Source organism: Petromyzon marinus, chromosome 10, assembly GCF_048934315.1.
Source record: "Petromyzon marinus isolate PM22_M1 ecotype Great Lakes invasive population chromosome 10, UKy_Petmar_22M1.pri1.0, whole genome shotgun sequence".
Lineage (NCBI taxonomy): Eukaryota > Metazoa > Chordata > Hyperoartia > Petromyzontiformes > Petromyzontidae > Petromyzon > Petromyzon marinus.
Window position 1 is genome coordinate 5,985,630 of NC_133676.1, and position 22,292 is coordinate 6,007,921.

The 22,292-nt window shown below is 47.1% G+C and overlaps 1 protein-coding gene across 2 annotated transcripts in view; it reads right to left on the reverse strand.

The window, feature by feature from the left end:
* LOC116941047 (vitamin D3 receptor-like) overlaps window positions 1-22,292 on the reverse strand; it is a 100,013-nt gene that overhangs the window by 34,959 nt on the left and 42,762 nt on the right. For both annotated transcript variants that reach the window (XM_032951637.2, XM_032951638.2), the window contains exons 3-5: window positions 20,177-20,307; window positions 8,729-8,913; window positions 4,995-5,085 (exon numbers count right to left, since the gene is read on the reverse strand). In XM_032951637.2, coding sequence (XP_032807528.2) covers window positions 4,995-5,085; window positions 8,729-8,913; window positions 20,177-20,307 — 407 coding nt within the window. The remainder of the gene's footprint in view (window positions 1-4,994; window positions 5,086-8,728; window positions 8,914-20,176; window positions 20,308-22,292) is intronic.

Here is a 22,292-nt window from a genome sequence, read left to right on the forward strand (position 1 = left end):
CGAGCGAGCAAAGGGTAAATGGCCAGCGTTGGCACAACACTCAATGCCCCTTACCAACTCACCCGGAGTTGCACTAGGGCTCATCAAGATCTTGTAAGCTAAGCGAGTTTGCGTCTGGAGAGTGCTTGGATGGGCAACCACCGTATTTCTTGTGTGGGGCTATACTGTCAGCAGAGAGCAGTGGCGAAAAAAAACTACAGTACTCTTTGTACTGTACCTATGCTCCAACGTCTATGCCACCTCGCCTTTATCAACGCACACCAACCAGCGTAGCAAAGTATGGTTGAATAACCGCATGAACCACAAGGTATAGCGAGGCTCTCATCCAGCAGTGAGTTTCCAACATGAGTGTACATGTACAGAGGATTATTACTTCCATTGAGCGAGTTCATATGTAGAGGAGTACTGTGAGTAGCCAATGAGAGATGAGCGTGGGGGGGGACTTTCGGAAAGCACTTTCGGGAAAGTTGGTGGGGCCGAGCTGGGGGGAAGAGCTGCCGAGAAGGTTCTTAAGGGGGACCATGTGACGGACACGTGGTCATCGTGGGGAGCCAGGGTAAGGATCGGCTGGAAGAGGTCTCTCTTCTCCTCGTCGAAGGGCCATGTTGGCTGATCTCCAGGCCTGGGCAGACGGGTAAGAGAGCCTAGGGGTAGCCGAAGTAAGGCCCGACGTATATCGTTATCCCAGGTCCAAGTGAAGGACAGAGAATAGGGGGCACCTACACTGGTGTGAGTGTATAGTATTCCTCGTCTCCGCGTGGTTGGACTGCACTACACATATAAAGTATAGGCTAAAGCGGACAGTATGAGCAAGCCATTACATGTATAATATCAGTGTGCACAACCAGATTTTCTCTGCACCCTCTGTAAGGTCAAAGAGCTCCCATGGCCCACACAGAATAGGGAGGCCCTCATCCAGCAGTGGATTGACAAAAGGACTGTATAGGTTTCCCTCACTTTATGTGGTAGATACGTTCCAAAAAAAAAGGCACACAAAGCGTAAGTGTAGCATGGACCCAACAGTCACCCAACCCACAATGCTCAGTACGAGACAGCTGCCTGCCGAGTAGCACACAATTACACACAATGTTGTCCCACATCCGACCGCATATCCGCCCCAAATGAGTGAATTCAAAGCACATATCGCGAATTCTGGGTATAAATAGGTTAGCTATATATACAGTTTGCAATCACACAAAACCGAATCGCATAAATTAAGGGAAACCTGTACATAAATATGTAAACAAAGCATAGGCAAGCAGCTATTGGCAGGCAGTTGTGGGCAATAAAGCACGCACTATCAGCTGAATAGCATGAACCTGCACGAGAAAGTAAAAGCGATGCGCTGGGACAGACATGTCGAAATAAAACCAATGTCACCGATGGGTCCAGGGAGGGGGAAGTGAAAGTGTTCCACTGGAGAGGAGAAGCTGGTTCGTCGTTAATTAAAATGCCCCTTTCAGCAGAATCACAGACAGGGGCTCATCTGAATATGTGAACAATTTTGAGCAAACATCATTCCTGGTCTGGACATAACCTGCGTAGGAAATGCATTAGGCATTATAAGGGAATAAAATGTTGGATAGCTGCCCGGTTGTCGGGATATATTATACTTTAAATGGTTTACAGATACCAAGGCAACGCGGATAACTTGGAGAGGCCTGGCATGCAAGTCACGCTGACCCAAGCAGAACAACAAATGCCCAAGCCCCAACCAAAGGAAGCACATTGTCAGATTTGAAGGCGGTGAGTTTCCCAGTCTCTCGTGGCACGTGCAGGAGTGTGATGCAAATTACGCAGGCCTCAAAAAATAACCACACGCACATGGTATGTTCATTTCCATACAAGCGATATTTTATCGTTGCATTGTAACTCATCTTAGTTTGCTTCTCAATTCCAGATTTGTGAAAAGAATATCCATTGTGATACAGCGAGGGAAAAAGTATTTGATCCCCTGCTGATTTTGTACGTTTGCCCACTGACAAAGAAATGATCATAATAATAGGGTTTTTCCCCTTTTTTCTGACAACAAAACTGAAACCTTTTTTACAAGGATTCATGTCTGCATTAACCACAATACCTGCAGTCAAAATGCAAACAAAAAACATACTATGATAATATATGCATTGTCCTTGAAACTGATTGGTCCACACCAAGGGACGGCTTTCTTTTGAGCCTCGATCCAATTGGTGCTCGACCAGATGACGCCAAAAGGTGTCATCTGGTGAGCATCTACATCTAATGATGTAGATGCTCACCCCGAGCCCTCATTACTTTGATAGTGCATTGTCTTTGAGCTGTACGCCTTTTGGCGTCATCTGGTCGAGCACCAATTGGGTCGAGGCTCAAAAGAAAGCCGTCCCTTGGTGTGGACCAATCAGTTTCAAGGACAATGCATATATTATCATAGTATCTTTTTGTTTGCATTTTGACTGCAGGTATTGTGGTTAACGCAGACATGAATCCTTGTAAAAAGGTTTCAGTTTTGTTGCCAGAATAAAGGAGAAAACCCCTATTATTACATTTGGTACCGGCAAAGGAGGTCTAATGAAAAAATAAATTATTAGTCGATAATTTTAATGGTAGGTTTATTTGAACAGTGAGAGACAGAATAACAACAACAAAATCCGGAAAAACGCATGTCAAAAATTTTATAAATTGATTTGCATTTTAATGAGGGAAATAAGTATTTGACCCCCTCTCAATCAGAAAGATTTCTGGCTCTCAGGTGTCTTTTATACAGGTAACGAGCTGACATTAGGAGCACACTCTTAAAGGGAGTGCTCCTAATCTCAGCTTGTTACCTGTACAAAAGGCACCTGTCCACAGAAGCAATCAATCAATCAGATTCCAAACTCTCCACCATGGCCAAGACCAAAGAACTCTCCAAGGATGTCAGGGACAAGATTGTAGACCTACACAAGGCTGGAATGGGCTACAAGACCATTGCCAAGCAGCTTGGTGAGAAGGTGAAAACAGTTGGTACGATTATTCGCAAATAGAAGAAACACAAAAGAACTGTCAATCTCCCTCAGCCTGGGGCTCCATGCAAGATCTCACCTCGTGAAGTTGCAATGATCATGAGAACGGTGAGGAATCAGCCCATAACTACACGGGAGGATCTTGTTAATGATCTCAAGGCAGCTGGGACCATAGTCACCAAGAAAACAATTGGTAACACACTATGCCGTGAAGGACTGAAACCCTGCAGCGCCCGCAAGGTACCCCTGCTCAAGAAAGCACATATACGTGCCCGTCTGAAGTTTGCCAATAAACATCTGAATGATTCAGAGGACAACTGGGTGAAAGTGTTGTGGTCAGATGAGACCAAAATGGAGCTCTTTGGCATCAACTCAACTCGCCGTGTTTGGAGGAGGAGGAATGCTGCCTATGACCCCAAAAACACCATCCCCACCATCAAACATGGAGGTGGAAACATTATGCTTTGGGGGTGTTTTTCTGCTAAGGGGACAGGACAACTTCACCGCATCAAAGGGACGATGGACGGGGCCATGTACCGTCAAATCTTGGGTGAGAACCTCCTTCCATCAGCCAGGGCATTGAAAATGGGTCGTGGATGGGTATTCCAGAATGACAATGACCCAAAACACACGGCCAAGGCAACAAAGGAGTGGCTCAAGAAGAAGCACATTAAGGTCCTGGAGTGGCCTAGCAAGTCTCCAGACCTTCATCCCATAGAAAATATGTGGAGGGAGCTGAAGGTTCGAGTTGCCAAACGTCAGCCTCGAAACCTTAATTGACTTGGAGAAGATCTGCAAAGAGGAGTGGGACAAAATCCCTCCTGAGATGTGTGCAAACCTGGTGGCCAACTACAAGAAACGTCTGACCTCTGTGATTGCCAACAAGGGTTTTGCCACCAAGTACTAAGTCATGTTTTGCAGATGGGTCAAATACGTATTTCCCTCATTAAAATGCAAATCAATTTATAACATTTTTGACATGCGTTTTTCTGGATTTTTTTGTTGTTATTCTGTCTCTCACTGTTCAAATAAACCTACCATTAAAATTATAGACTGATAATTTCTTTGTCAGTGGGCAAACGTACAAAATCAGCCCCTGCGTGTGTGTGTCTACGGGTGTACAAGAAGTATTTGGACCAAAAGTATGTACAAATGTGCCTTGTGGCCAAAAACAATAATCACTGTGTCAGCTTGACCAGAATCATTAGCAGAATTATTAAAGCGGCTTTAATGGTAACCGTCCATCATTTTTTTACAAGGACACGTAGCAGTGCAGAAACTCGGAATAACGAGGGTCACACCGTCGGTAAAAACACAACCAACACCCCTTGTTAGGATGGCGGCCCAAGTGAGTGGTGTAAAGGTTTGCAGTTCGAGGCACTGGTTATAACATGGGGTGGGGAGCGGTGGTGCAGAGGCTAGCGCGTTGTACTACGAATCTGGTGACCCGGGTTCGATTCCTGCTCACGACAAAAAAACTGTGATTAATAACTGAACCAGTGCTGGGTCTACCCCGAAGCAAACTCAGCTATAAATAAGTGCCTGATGCGGTGTGAAAATATCAGCACTAGGAAGACAAAGGTGGCCGGGCGTGGCATAGGACATCCACCCCATCGTATAGATTGCCGGCCTAAATAGATGCTTGCTAACAGCACTTGCCCCAATAGCCTCTTAAGGCGATACAGAGTATCTTTATTTTTGTTAGAACATACTATGCAGTGACCGATGAGCGCCGTGTGGGTGTACAATTGGCTGCCCAGGGGGATGGTGGCGAGGGTCGGGCGGTGGAGGGGGCCAGGGAACAATTTTCCCAGAGCTTCACGCAAAAGAGGGTGCCACAATTCGCCCATTTTTAGTTTCTGCCACTCAGGAATAAGTGGACACCCCAATTGGCTTTCTACTCCGGGCCACCAAGTACCTCTGGCCAACTCTGACCGCCAGTCGCAGTGTGGGCTACAGTCCTCTGCTCAAGAGTGCAGGTAAGGTGTGGACATGTGCGGAGTGGACGGACACCTGGCGTGGAGGAGCCGAAGGAGCAGTCCGTGGGAGCCTCCGGCATGGAACAGTCGTCACTCGAGTCGAACTCATCCTTCCGCACAGGGGGCTGCACACGATATCGCAAGATGGGCGGGGGGGTGGGGGGGGTGGGCAAGGGTGCACACATTTTTTTAATGTAGTATCGCGTTTGATAAGGTCGTCTCTGCCTTCTCCGCGCTCACACAGAGAAACAGTGGTCAACTACCACAGGGCTTTCTTTCACAGCTTGCTCTCTCTGCTGTGGCAAATGATGAAAAATATATTTATTTATTTTTATTCGGCTCACTGCGGTCCTTCCAAGTTGTCATGGCGGCTCCGTGACATCACTCGCAAATGCCAAAAATGGCATTAAACGGTCACCAAAGACAGTCGCGTTTCGCTCGACATTTTTCATTAAACGCGATTAAACGTGACCCTTTATACGAACTATAATTTTATTTAAACGTTAAAGGTGTTTGTAGAATAGGGAGTGGTTGCAGTGGTGAGCACATTGCACTCTGAACCCAGTGACATGAGATCAATTCCCTGCCATGGCTAATATGAGTGGTGAGTTATATCTGAATCAGTTATATGGTGAACAATGGCATGGGCAGGCCTTCGCCCATCGGTGCTGTGATAAGGGGCCAAAAATTGTTACTATTACACTGCAATACCGTATTAAGGCAAAGGTGCATCACTGCAATTACTTGCTCACATCATGTTGGCGGAATCGTCTCCGCTAGAGGAAGCGCGAGCGAGGATGTTTTGGCTTACTCTTTCACACTAGCGAGCTGTTTTAGAAGAGGTAGGAGTACCCACACTTTACTCCACCGCACGCAACCTGCTGATCGACTGTGTTGAGCTCATTTACACTGCTGGTGTGTCAGGGGGGAAACAAGGAACTTGTGCCCAATACGTTTAACACGTAGGCTTTCGCGATCAATATCATGCATAAGAATTTTTTTTGGGTTAGATCGCGTAAATTTTATAAATGTTTCGTTAGTACAAATCTGGCTGTCGCCTGATGAAGCTCGTTGTAATTACTGGCGAAACGTCGTACTCAGATTGTAAATGTTGTGGCTTGGCCCTCCAACACACCGGTGTGCTGTACTAGTGACAAATTGGCATTTTCTGTTTGTGCCCAATCGTTTCAACGAAAAACGATTAAAACCCTAAACTATAAACTATTTTCTATTTTACCAGGTAAGACCCACTGAGCTATATAGCTCTTTTTCTGAAGCGACCTTGCTACCATAAATAATAGCTCAACCAAAGCGCCTTATCACGTGGAAATGTATAGCAGCAGTCAAATACTCTTGAATGCATGTTCATTCTAAATGTGGAGGGAGGGGACCCGGAGAAATATTCACACGACCACGAGGAGAGAGGGAGAGAGACAGACATGCAAACTCCAAGTATACAGGCTGCTCTGCCGGGAGATCGTATGGAAACCGTCGGGCTCCGGATTGCAAGCCCTATGTGCTGATCATCACACCGCAGTGGCAGCATCCCATAATACCGCAGTACATTGCATAAATCAAACCAGCGTTTATTACAATTTTTTTTTTACTAAATTAACTCGATGTGTGCGCCAGCTTCGTGGCCTGACCGGCGGGTTCACCGGAGGTCAGACGAGGACACGATTGTTCCCCGCACCTCCAGCTCAATCTGTAGCCGCCTAATTTGCTTACAAAGTAAAAGCAAATGTTTTTTTTTGATATATAATACTACAATGGCAGTGGTGCCAGACAACCACAAACAATATATATATAACACTGCCTTGAATAGCAATAAATGCAGTGTCGGTGACATTTATGACGTTGGCTAAAAGGTTGCCAACGAGGCGGTTCCGTAGAGGGAAGCAGCGGTTATGTAAAGTTTTATATCATTTCCTCTCCATGGCGTAGTTACCCACGGTAGCGTGTTTCGTCTTCGCTATTCGTTTGCCCAAAGAGCAATTCCCACCGCGTGGTAGTCGAGAACTCGGCAGTAATACGAACTGCGTCCGAGCCGTGCAAATGAGAGAACGAAAAGAAAGAAACAACAACGGCCAAATTGTTCTGATCAATGGGATGAAAGCACCTTCGTGAAAAAGACAAAGTACACTTTGTATCGGCAAAGCTATCACGGCTCTCTGGTTTAGCATTACATCGCTCCGTCGTGCCGCATTAGCCCCCGGCGCATCAAATCACCGGGGACCGTGTTACAAATAGCTCATCATAGCCCCGAACACACTTCAGCGATTGCTTTCCACAACACAGCTCAACGGGGAGTTGTTTGAACGACCTGTCACCCGGGTAAATCGTCGACGGTATTCCAACAACAGTCCATGCAAGATATCGTCGAGCCTTGCGTGGAAATTACGGTAATTATTTTTTTTAGTTAATTAGTTTTTTTTTAACAGCGGAAAGCCACCCCCGGCTCAAAAACAATTTTTTTTCAGGGGGGCCCTGCTACATTTGGATCTTTTGCCAAAACCAAGCATGCTGCCTATGTTTAGCTATGGGAGGAAACCAGAGAAACACGGAAGAAACGCATGCAGAACAGGAGGAAAGCATAGAAACTCCACGCAGAGAGTCGAACCCAGTCGCTGGGTTCGACTTGCCGCCGTCCTGCCGCAGTGCCAACCTGCCAGAGCATCAACCTGACATCCCTGCAGGGTGGCCCAGGGGTGAACGCATGTAGCGGAGATATATTTTAAAAAGTTTTTTTTTTTATCAAATTTCAGGTCATCGAAGAATTGCTCACAAGAACAATGGAAGCAAAGGCTAAAAAATGTTATTGGAACGGATCAATTCGGAATCCGGAAAGGGCGCCGGGACAGGAGAAGCAAGGTCCTCCGAGATGCCTCGGTGCAAGGGGCCTCTCCATCAAAATCAAATCGTTATTGTCCAGAGATGGATTTGCTGCATCGTAGGCAGCGTGAGAGGCGCTGCCTACGATGGGGATCGGCCTTCATCCAGCAGTGAATAGATCGAAGCTCAAGATGAATAAAAAAAAAGGAAGCCAGATGCCAATGCTATAAAATAGACACGTACAGTTTCAAGTTCAGCTGAACTTATAAGCTTTAAACATGCTACAAACGTCACGTTAATGTACCAATGAGCAAAGCCCACAGGCAGATCGATGATCAATATTATTAAATACAATATTTACCAAAAAATGTTTTATCACAATGACCTATAACACTATTTCATACTTCATATATTTCCTGTACACACCCAATGTAATAAATCTTGACGTGAAATGCCTCGTGCACAACCAATATCCAGACCACACTGGGCCGAGGGTGCCATTGCGTGGGGACACCAACACAGGCGCGCCCACACACAGGGCAGCCCTGCATTTAAAGCCGAGATGCACATTATTGCTCCATGACATCATGAGTTATAGGCAAAGGTGCAGCTCTGCAATGGCTTTGCTCATACCACTGCTGGAGAAAGAGGTCTCCACTCGAGGGAGCACGAGATCCCCCTCTAGAGCGTATTTGGCCGACTCTTCCACGCCCGCCACACGTCTTGGAGGTAAGAGCACCCAAACTTTACCCCATCGCACGCGACCTCTGCCGATCGACCAACTATGGTGGAACCCATTCGTTCACAGGCGCTGGGGGGGGGAGGGGACCGGAAAAAAAAACGCGCACCATCCGCTGTCATGAGCAGATGGGGAAAGTAAACCCACTTTGCCATGCAGCCGGTCCGGATGCCATCGTCCTCCCCTGCGCCACTCACCCGGAACTGCCCGAAATCCGAGTAGGAGGAGTCGTAGGTCTTGTGGTGAGCCTCGATGAGGGTGGCTATCAATTGCTCCTGCTCCTCCGACATCTGTGGCCGGCACTTCTCCTTGCAGGAGTCCTCCATCTTTCTCTTCATGATCATCTCCTTTTTCCTCTGGAGCTCTTCCTCCGTCATTATCACTGCGAGGTCGTGACCACATCGGGGTTGGGGGGGGGCGGGGCAGCGAGGTAGGAAGGGGGGGGTGGGAACTGTTGCGATCAGACCGTACACCAAGCTACTGCTGCCGTTCTCTCCGCGACGAGCATTCCGCGCGGGCCGTGTCGCTCGTCACTCGGCATGACGGACACCGTGCCGGCCATGCGCGGCTTAACCCAGAAACGCAACGTCGCGCAGAGCTGCACAGCACAACCGCGAAAAAAAACACACACGTAGGCAATAAGCACACAAAGCTGTTGTTCATGAACACGGTAGTATTTGGGTCTGCAACCACTTCCTACGCGGAGAAATTATCTCAAACACCCCCTTTGTGTTGTGGCACCACGGAAATGTGCACCGCATGGGAGGCGCGGTATAATAAACATCAAAGTTGCACCTCCAATTAGCGCTCTTTAACTAGGTGCAGTGCGAAAGAAGTTCTACATTTATACAAACAATGATGATGGCATAGGAAAGCGAAGAGGGACTTTTTTAATTTACATCTCCTTTTCCTTTCCAGAAAAAGACGAGATAACAGAAATGTGATACAACAAATGTGATACAACAAATGTGATACAACACGTAGTCCCACGCTATATATACACCGCACGCCGCACCGCCATCATCGTCGTAGCGTCATCGCACACAATCTCAGATGTTAAATTGAAAGACCATTCCGCAATGATTAAAATGATTTATGGAACAAGGTCTTGGCAAAGGGAGCTGACGGGTGGCTCAAATGGGTGCAAAGTTATTTGTTTTACGATTGATAAATGTTCATTTCCATTAACCACGGTGGGGGGGTTGGAGACGGCACGGGGCTATAGCCATGGACTGTTTGAAGGAATACACCTGGCGATTCTCACGATTGCTGACATGGAACCGTCATTTGATTCCGAGACTCGACGACGATTCCTGCAGGGATTCCCCAGCTGTAGTGCCAAGTGGACGGGCAAGGGCTACAGGAAAGGGACAGACTTCACGGAAATATCAATGCCCTAACTCTCAAGCAACTGTGCCGCCCACTCTCGCAAGTCTCCTCTTAACGTGTGAATACAGTATCAGAATAGACACTTCAACATGAGTGATCACAAGCATGCTTCCCTGCAACATGCCACTGCGTTCCTGAATCCTGGAAGGAATTTCCTCCCCCAATAAAGTCTAACGTTCACTATTTACGCCTCATTTTTTGTTCGGTAGAAATGTCATAATTGGCTGTTTGCAGTTTAAGTTTCGAGATTCCTCACAATTTCTGGAGAGACCACATTTGTGTCCCTAATTGGCCTCGCACCTCATTCATTCTTTTTGTTTGGACTGCCACGCAGGCGTAAAAAAATTTACATAAAAAATAAACAGCTTATTCTTTGGGTCTTTCGGTAAAGTCACGTAGATAGATTCAAAGAAAATAACAAAAAACTACGACGTTTCGATCGCAACACAAGCGGTGACGACAAGCGGTGACGACCGCTTGTGTTGCGATCGAAACGTCGCAGTTTTTTGTCATTATCTTTGAACCAATCTACGTGACTTTACCGAAAGACTCAAAGAATATGAATTCCTGCAGTCACGAAAGCTTTAAGTTGAAGAATCAACAGCTTGCTTCTGGATGCAAATGCAGACAGAAAGCATATGTCTGAATGTTCCCAGGCCCAATAACATACAATTCACTTCTTAGGAACGGTTCCACACTATGCATTTAAATATGTTCCATGTGAGGCAACAGACTTTAAAATTATACAGATACTAAAACTACAAAAACGAAACTTTTTATTTCACCAGGTAAGGCCCACGAAACTATATAGCTCTTTTGCAGAAGCGACATGCCCACAAATGATAGTTCAACAAAACGGCTTATTGTGTGCAAAAGTATTGCAGCCAAATACTCTAAAAGCACGTTCCTAAATGTAGAAAGAGCCAGGAGAGAAATCCACGTGACCACGGGGAGTACATGCAAACTCCAAACATAGAGGCGTCAGGTTCGTGATGTTAACTACCTTACCTGTATACCAAGCAAGGTAGTTAACATCTCACCACCATGGCACCCCATCTCACCACTGTGATGCCCCAATAGTAGCTGAGTTAGCCAGCAAGCCCTTAAATTATGGCGAAAGGGTTACGGTGACATGAAGCGTGATTTAAATGACAAATTCCAAAGCGCACATTTTACAAATTGTGGGCACTTGTTGCACGTTGTCTAAACGCGAATACATAATTGGCTTTGAAAATTGATTTTGAGTGGGCATAATTGGTCAACTGCTGTAATGTGTCATTACCGTATAAAAAACATCGCATTTGATGCACGCCAGACTTCAGGGATCTGTAATGACCGATTAAAGGAAATGGTACCAATAGATAGTTTGTCACTTGGAACACGACGCATTATTCACTTTTTATTTAACAGATGCCATTATGCAGTAAAAAAAGCAGAAGAAAAAAAAGTCTCACGTCATACATTTTTATTTCTTTAAGCCGGCTCTCCCAGCTTGAACAATATTAAGTTGTCGTGTCAAATCAGTGGCATCGATGAGCATCAAGCAGAGACAATGAATGCAAGCCAAGCGCGATGCACACCACCGCACGAGCACGCAGCGAACGAAGGCTGGCCTGGCCCGGCCCGTCTACCTCGGGGAAGGAGAAAATCACGAAGGTTGGAACGTACTGTAGCTGTCCTGGGGACACCAACCCCCAGATACGAGGATGGCGATCGATACGTCTCTTCTCCCTAGCCCAGGGGTCGGCAAACCTGTGGCTCTGGAGTCGACCGCGGCTCTTTAAGGACTGCTTCGTGACGTTATCTAAGGACAGCCATCACATATTCACATTGCACTGCGACTCTTGAAATATTGGGGGGCTCTTTTCCCGAATTATAAAAAAGGCTCTTTTTGTTAATTTGGTTTGCCGACCCCTGCCCTAGCCCATCCTGCCACTGCTATTCCCCTGGCTCCCACTCTAGCTACCTCAACCCCTATCGCTACCCCAACGCTTAACACTAGCCCTTTCAACTACCCCACCCCTCCTTAACCTCTCCCCGACTATTCTCCTAGCTGTCACCATAGCTACACAACCACTTTCAATAACAACCCCATTCTTTATTATCTCAACCACTATCATCGTATGTGCAATTTCGTAATTGCTGTGAAGCGCCTTGGAATAAGACACGATATATATTTTTTAAATATATAAAATAAGATAGATAAGAATTCAGAGTGGGGCCTGAGCCTTCAGCATGGGTAGGGGGCTCAGCCGCTTTACAGCCGCCCTCCCCGTCAACGCTACGGGGCTGCCCGTCGCAGCAAATAAAAAAAAAATTCCTCGCCGAGCCCGACTTGCCGTGCGCGTTGGGGCACAACAAAACGGTCAAGACCACGAAACTCTATGCAGGGAGACCGCCGCTGCGGAATAAAAAAAAATCCAAAACGTGGTGCCCGCAGCGCAGGTTTCACCAGTCGGCGAGTGGTGCCGTGCGGCCTCCTGTAACAAGCGCGTCCACAGCTCGACGGGAATGCACGTGCAAGGATGCGTGCGGTGTGCTGGCGATATTGCGCTCGGCCTTGTTTCGCACAAACAAGGCGGCATTGTCCATTCAATAAACTAGCTAGGTTTGAAAGTTCGATGGAAGGTGGTGGGGCAAAATAAAAATGTAGTATCCAATACGCTTCACCCTTCTCTCTGCCGTGTGTCCAGGCTGTGTGCTAGGTGTAAGTTTTTTCGCCATGGCATCTTGACATCTTACTCCACATGCCGGGCAGCTTCTGCAGGCACCGAATACATTCTATTAAACTTAAAAAAAAAAACTATTTAGACAATTTTTTATTTAGCTTTGTAAGGCCCACTGAGCTATATAACTCTTTTTTTAGAAACGACCTGGCCACAAATTAGAGCTCAAAGAAGTGGCTTATCACGTGGAAATGTATCGCAGCCGAACCCTCGAAACGCACGTTTCTGAATGTGGAGGAAAAAACCAGAAGACCTGGAGAAAAATCCACGCGAACACAGGAAGAACATCCAAACTCCAAATATACAGGGGTCGGGATCGAAGCCACGACCTCCTGTATACCGAGCGAGGTAGTTAACATCTCGCCACCATGGCGCCACGTTGAGTCGAACCGCGTATCGTTCGGCAGTCGCGACACGCGGTACGACCCGAAAAGCATGACGGGAGAGCGAAGCGGCGCAACTCTGACGACAACGACGAGGCAGCAATACACTTGCCATTGTTTCCAACTACGTTGCATAGAATTGCTCCTCGCATTCACGTTAATTTCGTTGATTCTCAAAGGAGGCACCCGATGCTGGCCGGGGGGGGGTTCCACCTCTTCCCACACGGATCACAAAGCCGTGCACCCGTTCATATTTATTTTTCTGCCACAGCGTCGCCGAAATGAAAGCGCCAAGGCGTGGGCGCGACCTCCCTTGTGCCGGCTGCGTCCGTGACCTTCTATAAGCAGCTCGTCATTTGTCAGCGCCCGGCGAGATTTCACGCTGGGATAACGAGTCCGATGCTACGCAATGACGTGATGGGACGTCGACGCAGTTTCAAACAGACATCGTGCCTCATCGGTAAACCCGGCTGCGAGAGTTTCTCCCGAACACCGCGTGACACTTTCATCTGCGCTACGTCTCATCAACGAACAAACAGCAGGATTTCTTCCACACCAAGTAGTTGGCTTCACGTTTCGCTAAACAGCTCGCCATGTCCGTTACTACTCGGGTACAATCTAAAATTGTATGATATCATGGTTATCGCGACGTCAGTTTCCCATAAAATTTGTTATTGAATTTAAACATTTTATTTTATTGTTTTTTGTGCTTTGCTGGAAGTCCGAATTAGAATCACTTCACAACATATTTGACTGCAGTTCATGGAATGCAAAGCTGCCGCATATCTTCTAATCATTGGAACTTCACAATATATATTAAAATGCTCATAACATAAATGCTGTCAGTTATACAAGACATTATTGAGTAATTCAACTAACTACGAAAATCACGACATTCTATATTTACCATGCCGTCACTCAGGTGAGAAAAAACATCGCAAATAAATAATTTAACATATAATCGCTATTTATTTCAGATTTTTCATTACCGACTTCGTTGTTTCATGAAATGTGTCAGAAGAAGGAAATAATTAAGAAGACTAAATAAAATGATCAACAAAAAAAATCACAATGCGATGAAATTCTGCAAAATGGCCGACGCGATCGTTGCGGGCCCCTGTACGACGCAGATCCAGCGGCTCCGCCACGTTGCGGTCACCCCAAGTCATTTACCGCGGTCCCGAGAGCCACGGATGCAGCGCCCGGGCTTCGGGCAAGACGGACAGAATACAGCGTCGGATAAAGACTGGCGGTTTGCGCGGGACCGCCGACGCTTCAACACCGTGCTGCTGATATCACTGCGACGGACGTGAGCGACCCCCCCGTGCGATGCCATGGCAGCGGCCGTTGCGACGGCGTTAGAGCACGCAATTAAGAGCACAATATGCAGGTTCTAACGATAGCGCCGTTATCGCTCGTTATCGGGCACCCTTGGAGGAGGGGAAAGGACAACGTATAACAATAACTTTGAGAGAGAAAACAAAAATAGCCGTCCTATCGCAACGCGGGGCCTCGTCAGCTCACAAATGAAAGATAAATTAATTCAATAGAACTCTACATTATGTACTTTCATGGCCTTGCACAGGCAAAAGGAAACTTAGCTAATATCACAACAGTCGTAGCACTGCTTCTAGAATGTAACCGATGCACCATCTGCATATTTTCATAACGGGTCGAGCAGTGGGTGACGATCACAGATCTGCCGCATCTCCTAACGGAGACTCAAAACAGAATTCTGGAAGACTGGTCAGGTGCAGCAGAAGTAACTGTTCTCGATTCATCAACTTCTTTATTCGTCATCACTGTGACCAATCCACTGCTGGATGAAGGCATCCCCTTTCCCGCACACCCCCGCCCCACCCCACCAAAGTCATCCTCTCACAGCAGATTTTGGCGAACCATCGAACAAAGCCGGTCACTGCAACGCGCACTTTAAAATGCGCTTTTGCGTCCGTCTGGAATGCCCTTTCTTTCGACATAAGGAAGCCACTGGAGCTATGCACTTTAAAATCATCGAGATTGAAAACGAATTTCTTTAGAACTGCTTTTAGTGTTTGGTTTGTTGGCCATTCCCCGCACCTTCAATTAACGCGCTTGGCTACGTACGGCGCAAAAGAAGTTGAACACACGTACGTACAAATACACTGCCACATCCCTCACAACCCCGCCAACCAAGAAATGCAACATCCACAGCACCTGCACGAAATGTTCCAGTGAAGGGAAAGGTGCAGCCTGTGAAACTGCTCGCTCACGACACTGCTCTGGCGGACGGGCCTCCACTCAGAGGGCGCTCCATGGGACCTTCTCTATCAAGGGTATTTGGATAAAACTCTGCCATGCTGGTCGGACGTTTTGGAAGAGCTGAGAGAGTACCCACACCATTCCCATATCCATTAGAGGGATTTTTTTGGGTTAGAACGTGTTAATATAAATGTATCGTTAAACCCGCCACCATTCGACACAGCCAATTAGTAAGGTTTGTTTCGTAAACAAATCATGCCAACTCGTTACTAGTACAGCACACCGGTGTGTTGGAGAGCAAACCCACAACATTTACAATTCGATTACGTGACAAACCTTACTAATTGGCTGTGTCGGGTGGTGGCGGGTTTAACAATACATTTATATTTCAGTTTCTGTTTCATGTATTAGGTATAACCCTGTGAGCCATGCATCTCTTGACTCGGGTGCAACCGCAACAAAACAAAAACATGAACAAGAATCATCTTCCATAAAAAGCACCGCATTTCAACGCTGTATGCAAAAATCCCAGTGGGATGCAAGTCAAACAATAACAACCATAAGACAATGTAGATTAAAGTTATCAGGCCAACTCTGTACTACAACAAACATGGCTAAACCAAAACGTTTTCAAAATCACCAAAATAAAGCTATAAAAACAATGTAACAGTGATCATAGGAACTGTGATTCAAATGTAACAATAAACGATATACATAACATGTACGACCAAACTATGCAGCCATAGTTGGCTGCATGAGTCACTCCATAACAGCAGGAGTATCAGTAGCAGACTCAAAAATTTTCAATACACAATTAGAGATCAGCACACTAAAATCAAAACTCAAGATCATACTTTGCAGCGGTCATCCGGAATGATTCATTTGATTTCAGGCCATTCTTAATAGCAGTGATCTCACAGGTAGTGATCCGAGTTGCAGTTTATTGGCGATAGCATTCCAGACCCTGGGGGCATCAATAGAAAAGGCCCTTCCTCCAGTATTTGTACGGCAATAAGGAATGTGAAGGTGGTAAATGAGCGAAGGCCTTAGGTCAAATTTGTTCTTCGAAACAGAGAGGAGATCCAGCAGGTAGTCTGGTGATTTTTTTGTAAGTAAATCGTGAATAAATAGGATCTGATGCACAAGCCGTCAATCATTAAGAGAAGTTAAGTTTGACCCAATGTAGAGATCGCAGTGGTGGGTCCTATATGGGCAGTTCAATGCAAATCTTAAGGCCGAGTGATAAATTGAGTCAAGCTTCTTGAGCACTGGGGGCTGATTTATATACGATGTCACAGTAATCAAGTAGAGGCAGTACGGTAGCTTTTATTCATTCCAAGCGGAATATAGGGGGGGAGCAGTGCTTGTGTCGATACAGAAAACCAATTTTTAATTTTGTCTTTTTACCAATATAATCAATGTGATCTTGAAAATTCAGTTTTGAATCAAAGATGACCCCAACATACTTATAGATCTTGACTTGCTCTATTTGATGATCATTTAAGGAATATAATTGGGGAAAAATAACTTCCTGCTTTAGTCCTGGTGAGAAGCATAGCACCTTGGTTTTGGAGGTATTCAGGACTAGTTTAAGAGCAACTAGCTGATGTTGTAGTTTGTTGAAATCACTCCTGGAGCTTAGCAATCACGTCATCAGGTGAACGGCCAGCAGTATTTACGCACTCTAACCCAAAAAAACTCTATTATGGATAATATTGGTCGCGGAAGCCTACGTGTTAAACTGACCATGCCCATAACTCGCAAATATCATCTGATCCACGTGTCCTATATGTCTAAATGTAATCCAAGCATGCACCAATCCACGTTGCTTTGTGCACTCTTCACTATTTAGCCTTTTGTGACTCGAGTACACGTACATCTAAAGCCCTTGTGTCAATCCACTGCTGCATGAGAGCCTCCCAACGCCATGTGGGTCATGGGTGTTAAATATTTGATCATATTTCACCGTGGCGGTCAGTGCGGGTTGAAGGCGGGTAGCATAGACAATGAGGCATAGTGCAATACCACAATTGATTTTCCTGCACTGCCCGCCTGCTCACAATGTAACGCCACAGTAGCCTCCGTCACCTGTTATTATGCATTGTCGTCACTCGTCCAAGTGCTATCCACGCTCAATCCTGCTTAGCTTCTGTTACTCTGACGAGATGGGCCACATTCTGGGTGATTTGGTCATCTGCTGCAACTTGGATCAAGTGCATTATCTATTGCTCATTGCTATCGCTCATATGCAACGCTTTTGTCGTTTGTTCAGCGCCCTTGTAATGGCCTCATATGTTATGGCACTATACGTTTTGTTGTTGTTGTTGTTATTTTTGTATTACGGTAATTAGGAATGCAGCAAATGAGAATGGACTGCAGTGAGGGCCACGGTTGGTTCACCTCGAGGTTAGACCGCAGCCACGTTGACAGATAAGCACGCAATCACATACGTCAGCGCTGTGTGCACAACTTGACGCCAGGGCCCAGGGGAGTTGTCAAGGTTGGTATGAAAGGTAGAGCCACAGGTGATCTTGCAGCAAGCTTACGTGATGGTTAGCAATCTTACTACTAGCTATTGCGTTTCAGAACCAAGATTAAGTGTTTTTTTAGGCAAACTCACAATGATGGGCTCCACTGAAGAGTTCTTGATTTGGCTACTCATACGTACTTATCTACGTACGAAGTGCCTAGTGTAATCAACGCAAGTTGTCAAAAACCAGCCACTATTTGCATGCAGTGTGAAGGCCAGGCTGCGACTCTTAAGCGACAAGTCTGGGCCACTCAACACGCCAAACTGCCCAAATATGTAATATTATTATTCCGCTTGCTTACCCAGAGTCTCAAGACTCCTTTTCATAGGGTCCTGCCAAGTTTGTGTGAGTGGGAGACAATGTTGCCATGTGTTAATCCCTTCTGAGTAATTTGCAAGTACATTTTCGGCATTGGAATGTTTGTCAAATGCAGTACAAACTCCACACAGAAAGGCACCAAGGTTGGGAATCAAGCCTAGGCCCTTCTTGCTGTGAGGCAACACATGTTACCACTCTGGCAACCATGCTGCCTCACTGTAAGCCTAGAAAGTTAGCCGGATATTTGATTTCACGCTCATGAGATAACCAATCGCAATTTAGCGGGGGGTTGGTGGGGGGGGGAGGGAAAACACACAAACCCGGTCGGGCAGAGGTCATTCAAAGTCGCTACGACAGCGACATCAAATACGCCGCAGATGCACACACAACACCGAGCAGTTACGCACGCGCCCTGCAGCGTGCAGATGATCCCAAGCAAGCCTCAAAAGCGTCTGCTTTGAGGGTGGCAACATTGGGTATTATTTGCATTACCGGTAATTGCACGGAAAAAAAAACCCGATAAAACTACATTCTACAGGATTTGCCGCGTAAAATTAAACCGCCGAGCAAATAAAATACCTAAATAGGTTTTTTTTTTAAAGGAACATTAAGGGGAGCCGCCGTGGTTTATTAGTTAGCACACTGGTCGCTGGTTTCATTCCATGTTCTGCCACGGCAGTTGAAACAATGCGGGGGGGGGTTTAAGGTTTACTTGAAGAAAGAAATCCCCTCGTGCTTCTACCAACCCAGAAGAATGAATGGGTTCGCCGAGATTAGTGGAACGGCAGGTCACCTGTGGCGGGGTAAAGTGTGGGTATGCCCCATCTCTTCCGAGACATCTGGTCAGCGTGGAAGAGTAGGACAAATACCCTCGAGCACTCCCTCTCGTAGAGTCCCTTTCACCAGCAGTGGCGTGAGTGACTGAGCGAGTGAGCAATGGGCAGGGTTGCAAGCGAGGGCACATGTAACCACGCAGTAACTTATGCTGCCGTGCTGCTTGTACTTTTGCGTCCACCAAATCGGTGTGTAGTTCATTTACTGAAATTCCACTGGGTAAAATTACCGGTTCTCGACTTTCAGAAACGGTAAATCGGATTCTGAAAATGGTTACCAGTTAAGCGGTTATCGTTAAACAACCATAGTCTGCTTATGTGCTATATAAAAAAGAGGCGTCACGGTCTGAAATGTCACCCCTTTATATATGTTTTCTTTGAAGGCAGTGGCTATTGACAAACATGCCGCGTTTCTGTTGTGTGCGCTTGAAGCGCGCCACGGTTCCACTGGAGTCACAGATATGTTTCGTTCTGCCGTGTTGTTTTTGAGCTCCCTTTTCCACCCTGTTCTGAACGGTCACATCTGCAGCACAGGCCGGATGTGTATGCGTGCACGTGTGCGTGCGTGCATGCGTGGGTAGAGCGGTGGAGTAGTGGTTAGTGTAATGCGGGGCGGAGGGCGCTACGACCCTTTAGTCAGTCCAACTTAGTAGCATGAGCACAGGGACCCGAATTTGACTACCGGCCACGGACATCATCAGGAGCGATAATCTAAATGAGTGCCTGGAAATCCGTTAACATCAGTACCGGGGAGACAAAATGTCCACCATTCAAACCTTCATTAGGTTCTCGCTAACAACACTTGCCCCAACAGCCCGTGTAGGCTACATTTGGGGGGGGGGGTGACCTTTGTCTTTTGTCCCTTTTTCACCGGCACATCCGAGCCGAGAAAGTGAGGGGGCCCCCTCATGGTACGGTTAGTTTTCCACCGGCTATCTTGCCGAGCCAATCCAGAACCAAACCGTTATACCGTACGATGCTTCGTAAGTCATGTGATTCGGACTCAGGGACAGCACTAATGGCGACACTCATCGTGTGCGATGTCCGTCAGCACCACTGAGACAACGGCGGTGGCGCCGCGTCACCGACGCGCATCTCGACTCGTCGGCCGCGTGCGACGCTCGTGACACGCCAAATCTTTTTTGGCTGGCACGACATGGGGTCCCCGGGCGCGACTCGGTTGTGTAGTGAAAGGACATTTGCGTGTCTTCATTGTCCACTCACACTCCTTCATCATGCCGATGTCCTTGCAGCGTTTGAGCCGGCACGATTGGCAGTGGCGGCGGTTGTCCTTGGTGATGCTGCACCTCCCGTCAAAGGGGCAGGTGAAGGAGGCTGAGCGCTTCATGCTCCTCCTGCGCGACACGCCAACGCACACAACGCACACAACGCACGCAAGCAGGCAGGCGCGTGCACCGCACACCGATGAGTCTCCCCGACTATGAGGTACGACTGGCGGAAAATATACACGGCGTTTTATTCGAGGCGTGACGAAGAGTGTGAATACCCAGACTTCAGTGACAGCCTCAAATGAGATTAACCGCGGTTATAAGTTACAACGCTACGATTCACATTGTCTAACATTCAGGCTGATCTCTGTATGCGGCTGTTCAAAAGCCAGAGTTGGTCTCATTCTGCTCAAATGAGCGCTTTGGTATTGGTGCTCATCTATGGTTTTACAGCCCTGAGGCTGTGGTAGAAATGATGCATTCCTATGGCAGAGGCGAGTCCATCCATAGAAAAGCCATTGTGTTGACTTGCTTTTTTATCGACCCCAGGAGAGATGATGGGATGACTCAACCCCCGACCAGAATTTCAACTCTCAACCTATGACAATCTTAAAATGTTCTCTAAATAACATTCAGAGAACCAATAAGATTACCCTAAGGGGATGTTTTTTGTAAGCAGCCGTTATTGATGGTAGTTGTAAAAAATATATATTATTTTGGGTTTAAACATTTATTTTCTTCTAAGAAAAGAGTTAACGTTAAATGACGTCACAAAGAGGCAGCGCAAACGAACAGGGGCTAAATATGCCAGGAGACATTCCAAATACCTTCTGCGGCACCGTGGCACGGCAGGAGTATAACACAATAATTATACAGCTCGCGACTCTGGCGCAATACTTAATGGCATTTCACGACGGCAATTCACCTGGGGACGTGCACAGAATACAAACGCAACACCTCTGCGAAATCAAAGCGCAGCCCAATAGGTTTGGCGTTTTGAATCGGCCACGCTGCGTCGCCACGGAAGGTGGAGAGGGGGCCGCCGCCCACCCTTCAGGGAAGATAGAAAACCGTGGTGGCCGCACACATCGGTAAGTTCACTGTGTGCGCCAGGCAAGACAAGCAGCGGTGGCATCACCGTTTAGCCAAATAATCAGGCGCTCGTGTGGGCGTGTCTCTCTCGCATCACTTGGCAGCGGCACGAGATTTCTCACGGGCCCTCGCACAACGGTAGCTCCTGCAAAGCCGGAATGCACTTGGACCCTGTCTGATATCCAGAATAGGGGTGTAGCCTTTCCGTCCGATCGTACAACCTGTTGTTCGGTATCGTCATTATTATTTACTTGGCTTAGCCAAAGCCCCGGGGCTCGCATAATTTGTCTGAAAACACAAGTGTGGGCACTTGACTTCCATTTGCACGAATAATTTCTTCAAACCAAATCTGCATGGAAAAAACAGCCAGTGACGCACACAGAGGCCAGGTGACAATCTCTTCTGAATCCCAATGCCCCCCCCCCCTCCCTCCTGTCTCTGCCTCACTCGGCTCTGTGCTGTCAGATGGGAGTTTGAGATAAACACGCTGGAGATGGTGGTGTCGGGGGGGGGGGGATGTCGCTCTCTGTGGCGCCTCGAGTGGAAAAAGGGGTGGGGTTATAAAGAGGGGGTGCGTCGGTGGCTTGATGTTCTGCTCCCCCAGGGGCCTGCGCCAGATCTGGACCTGAGAGTGTCGAATTCAATTAAACCCGCGTTCCTGAGCCCATTTACTGCTTTAGAGCGCAATCGCCCGTGCTCAGGCATGAAGGCCTACCAACCGAAAACAGGCGAGCGGCAGACAGTGCTGAGGAGCGGTTAAAAGGTGGCGGAGACGAACAACGTGTCGTGGGAATCGAGCGAGGTGAGGCAAACAAAAATTCAAAAGGAGACGATCCGGGCAGTGTAAGGAAAGAGAGAGGTCGATTTCAACAATGAGGTGGAAGGATGAGGGGAAACGGCGCATCTGTTAGAATGAGTCATCGACAGCAGGGGTAGGTGTCAAGGCGTGAAGTTCACGGGCACAGTGACCGAATGTAGCAGTGGAAGTGGTAAAAGAGTAACCAAGCAATTCAAATCTT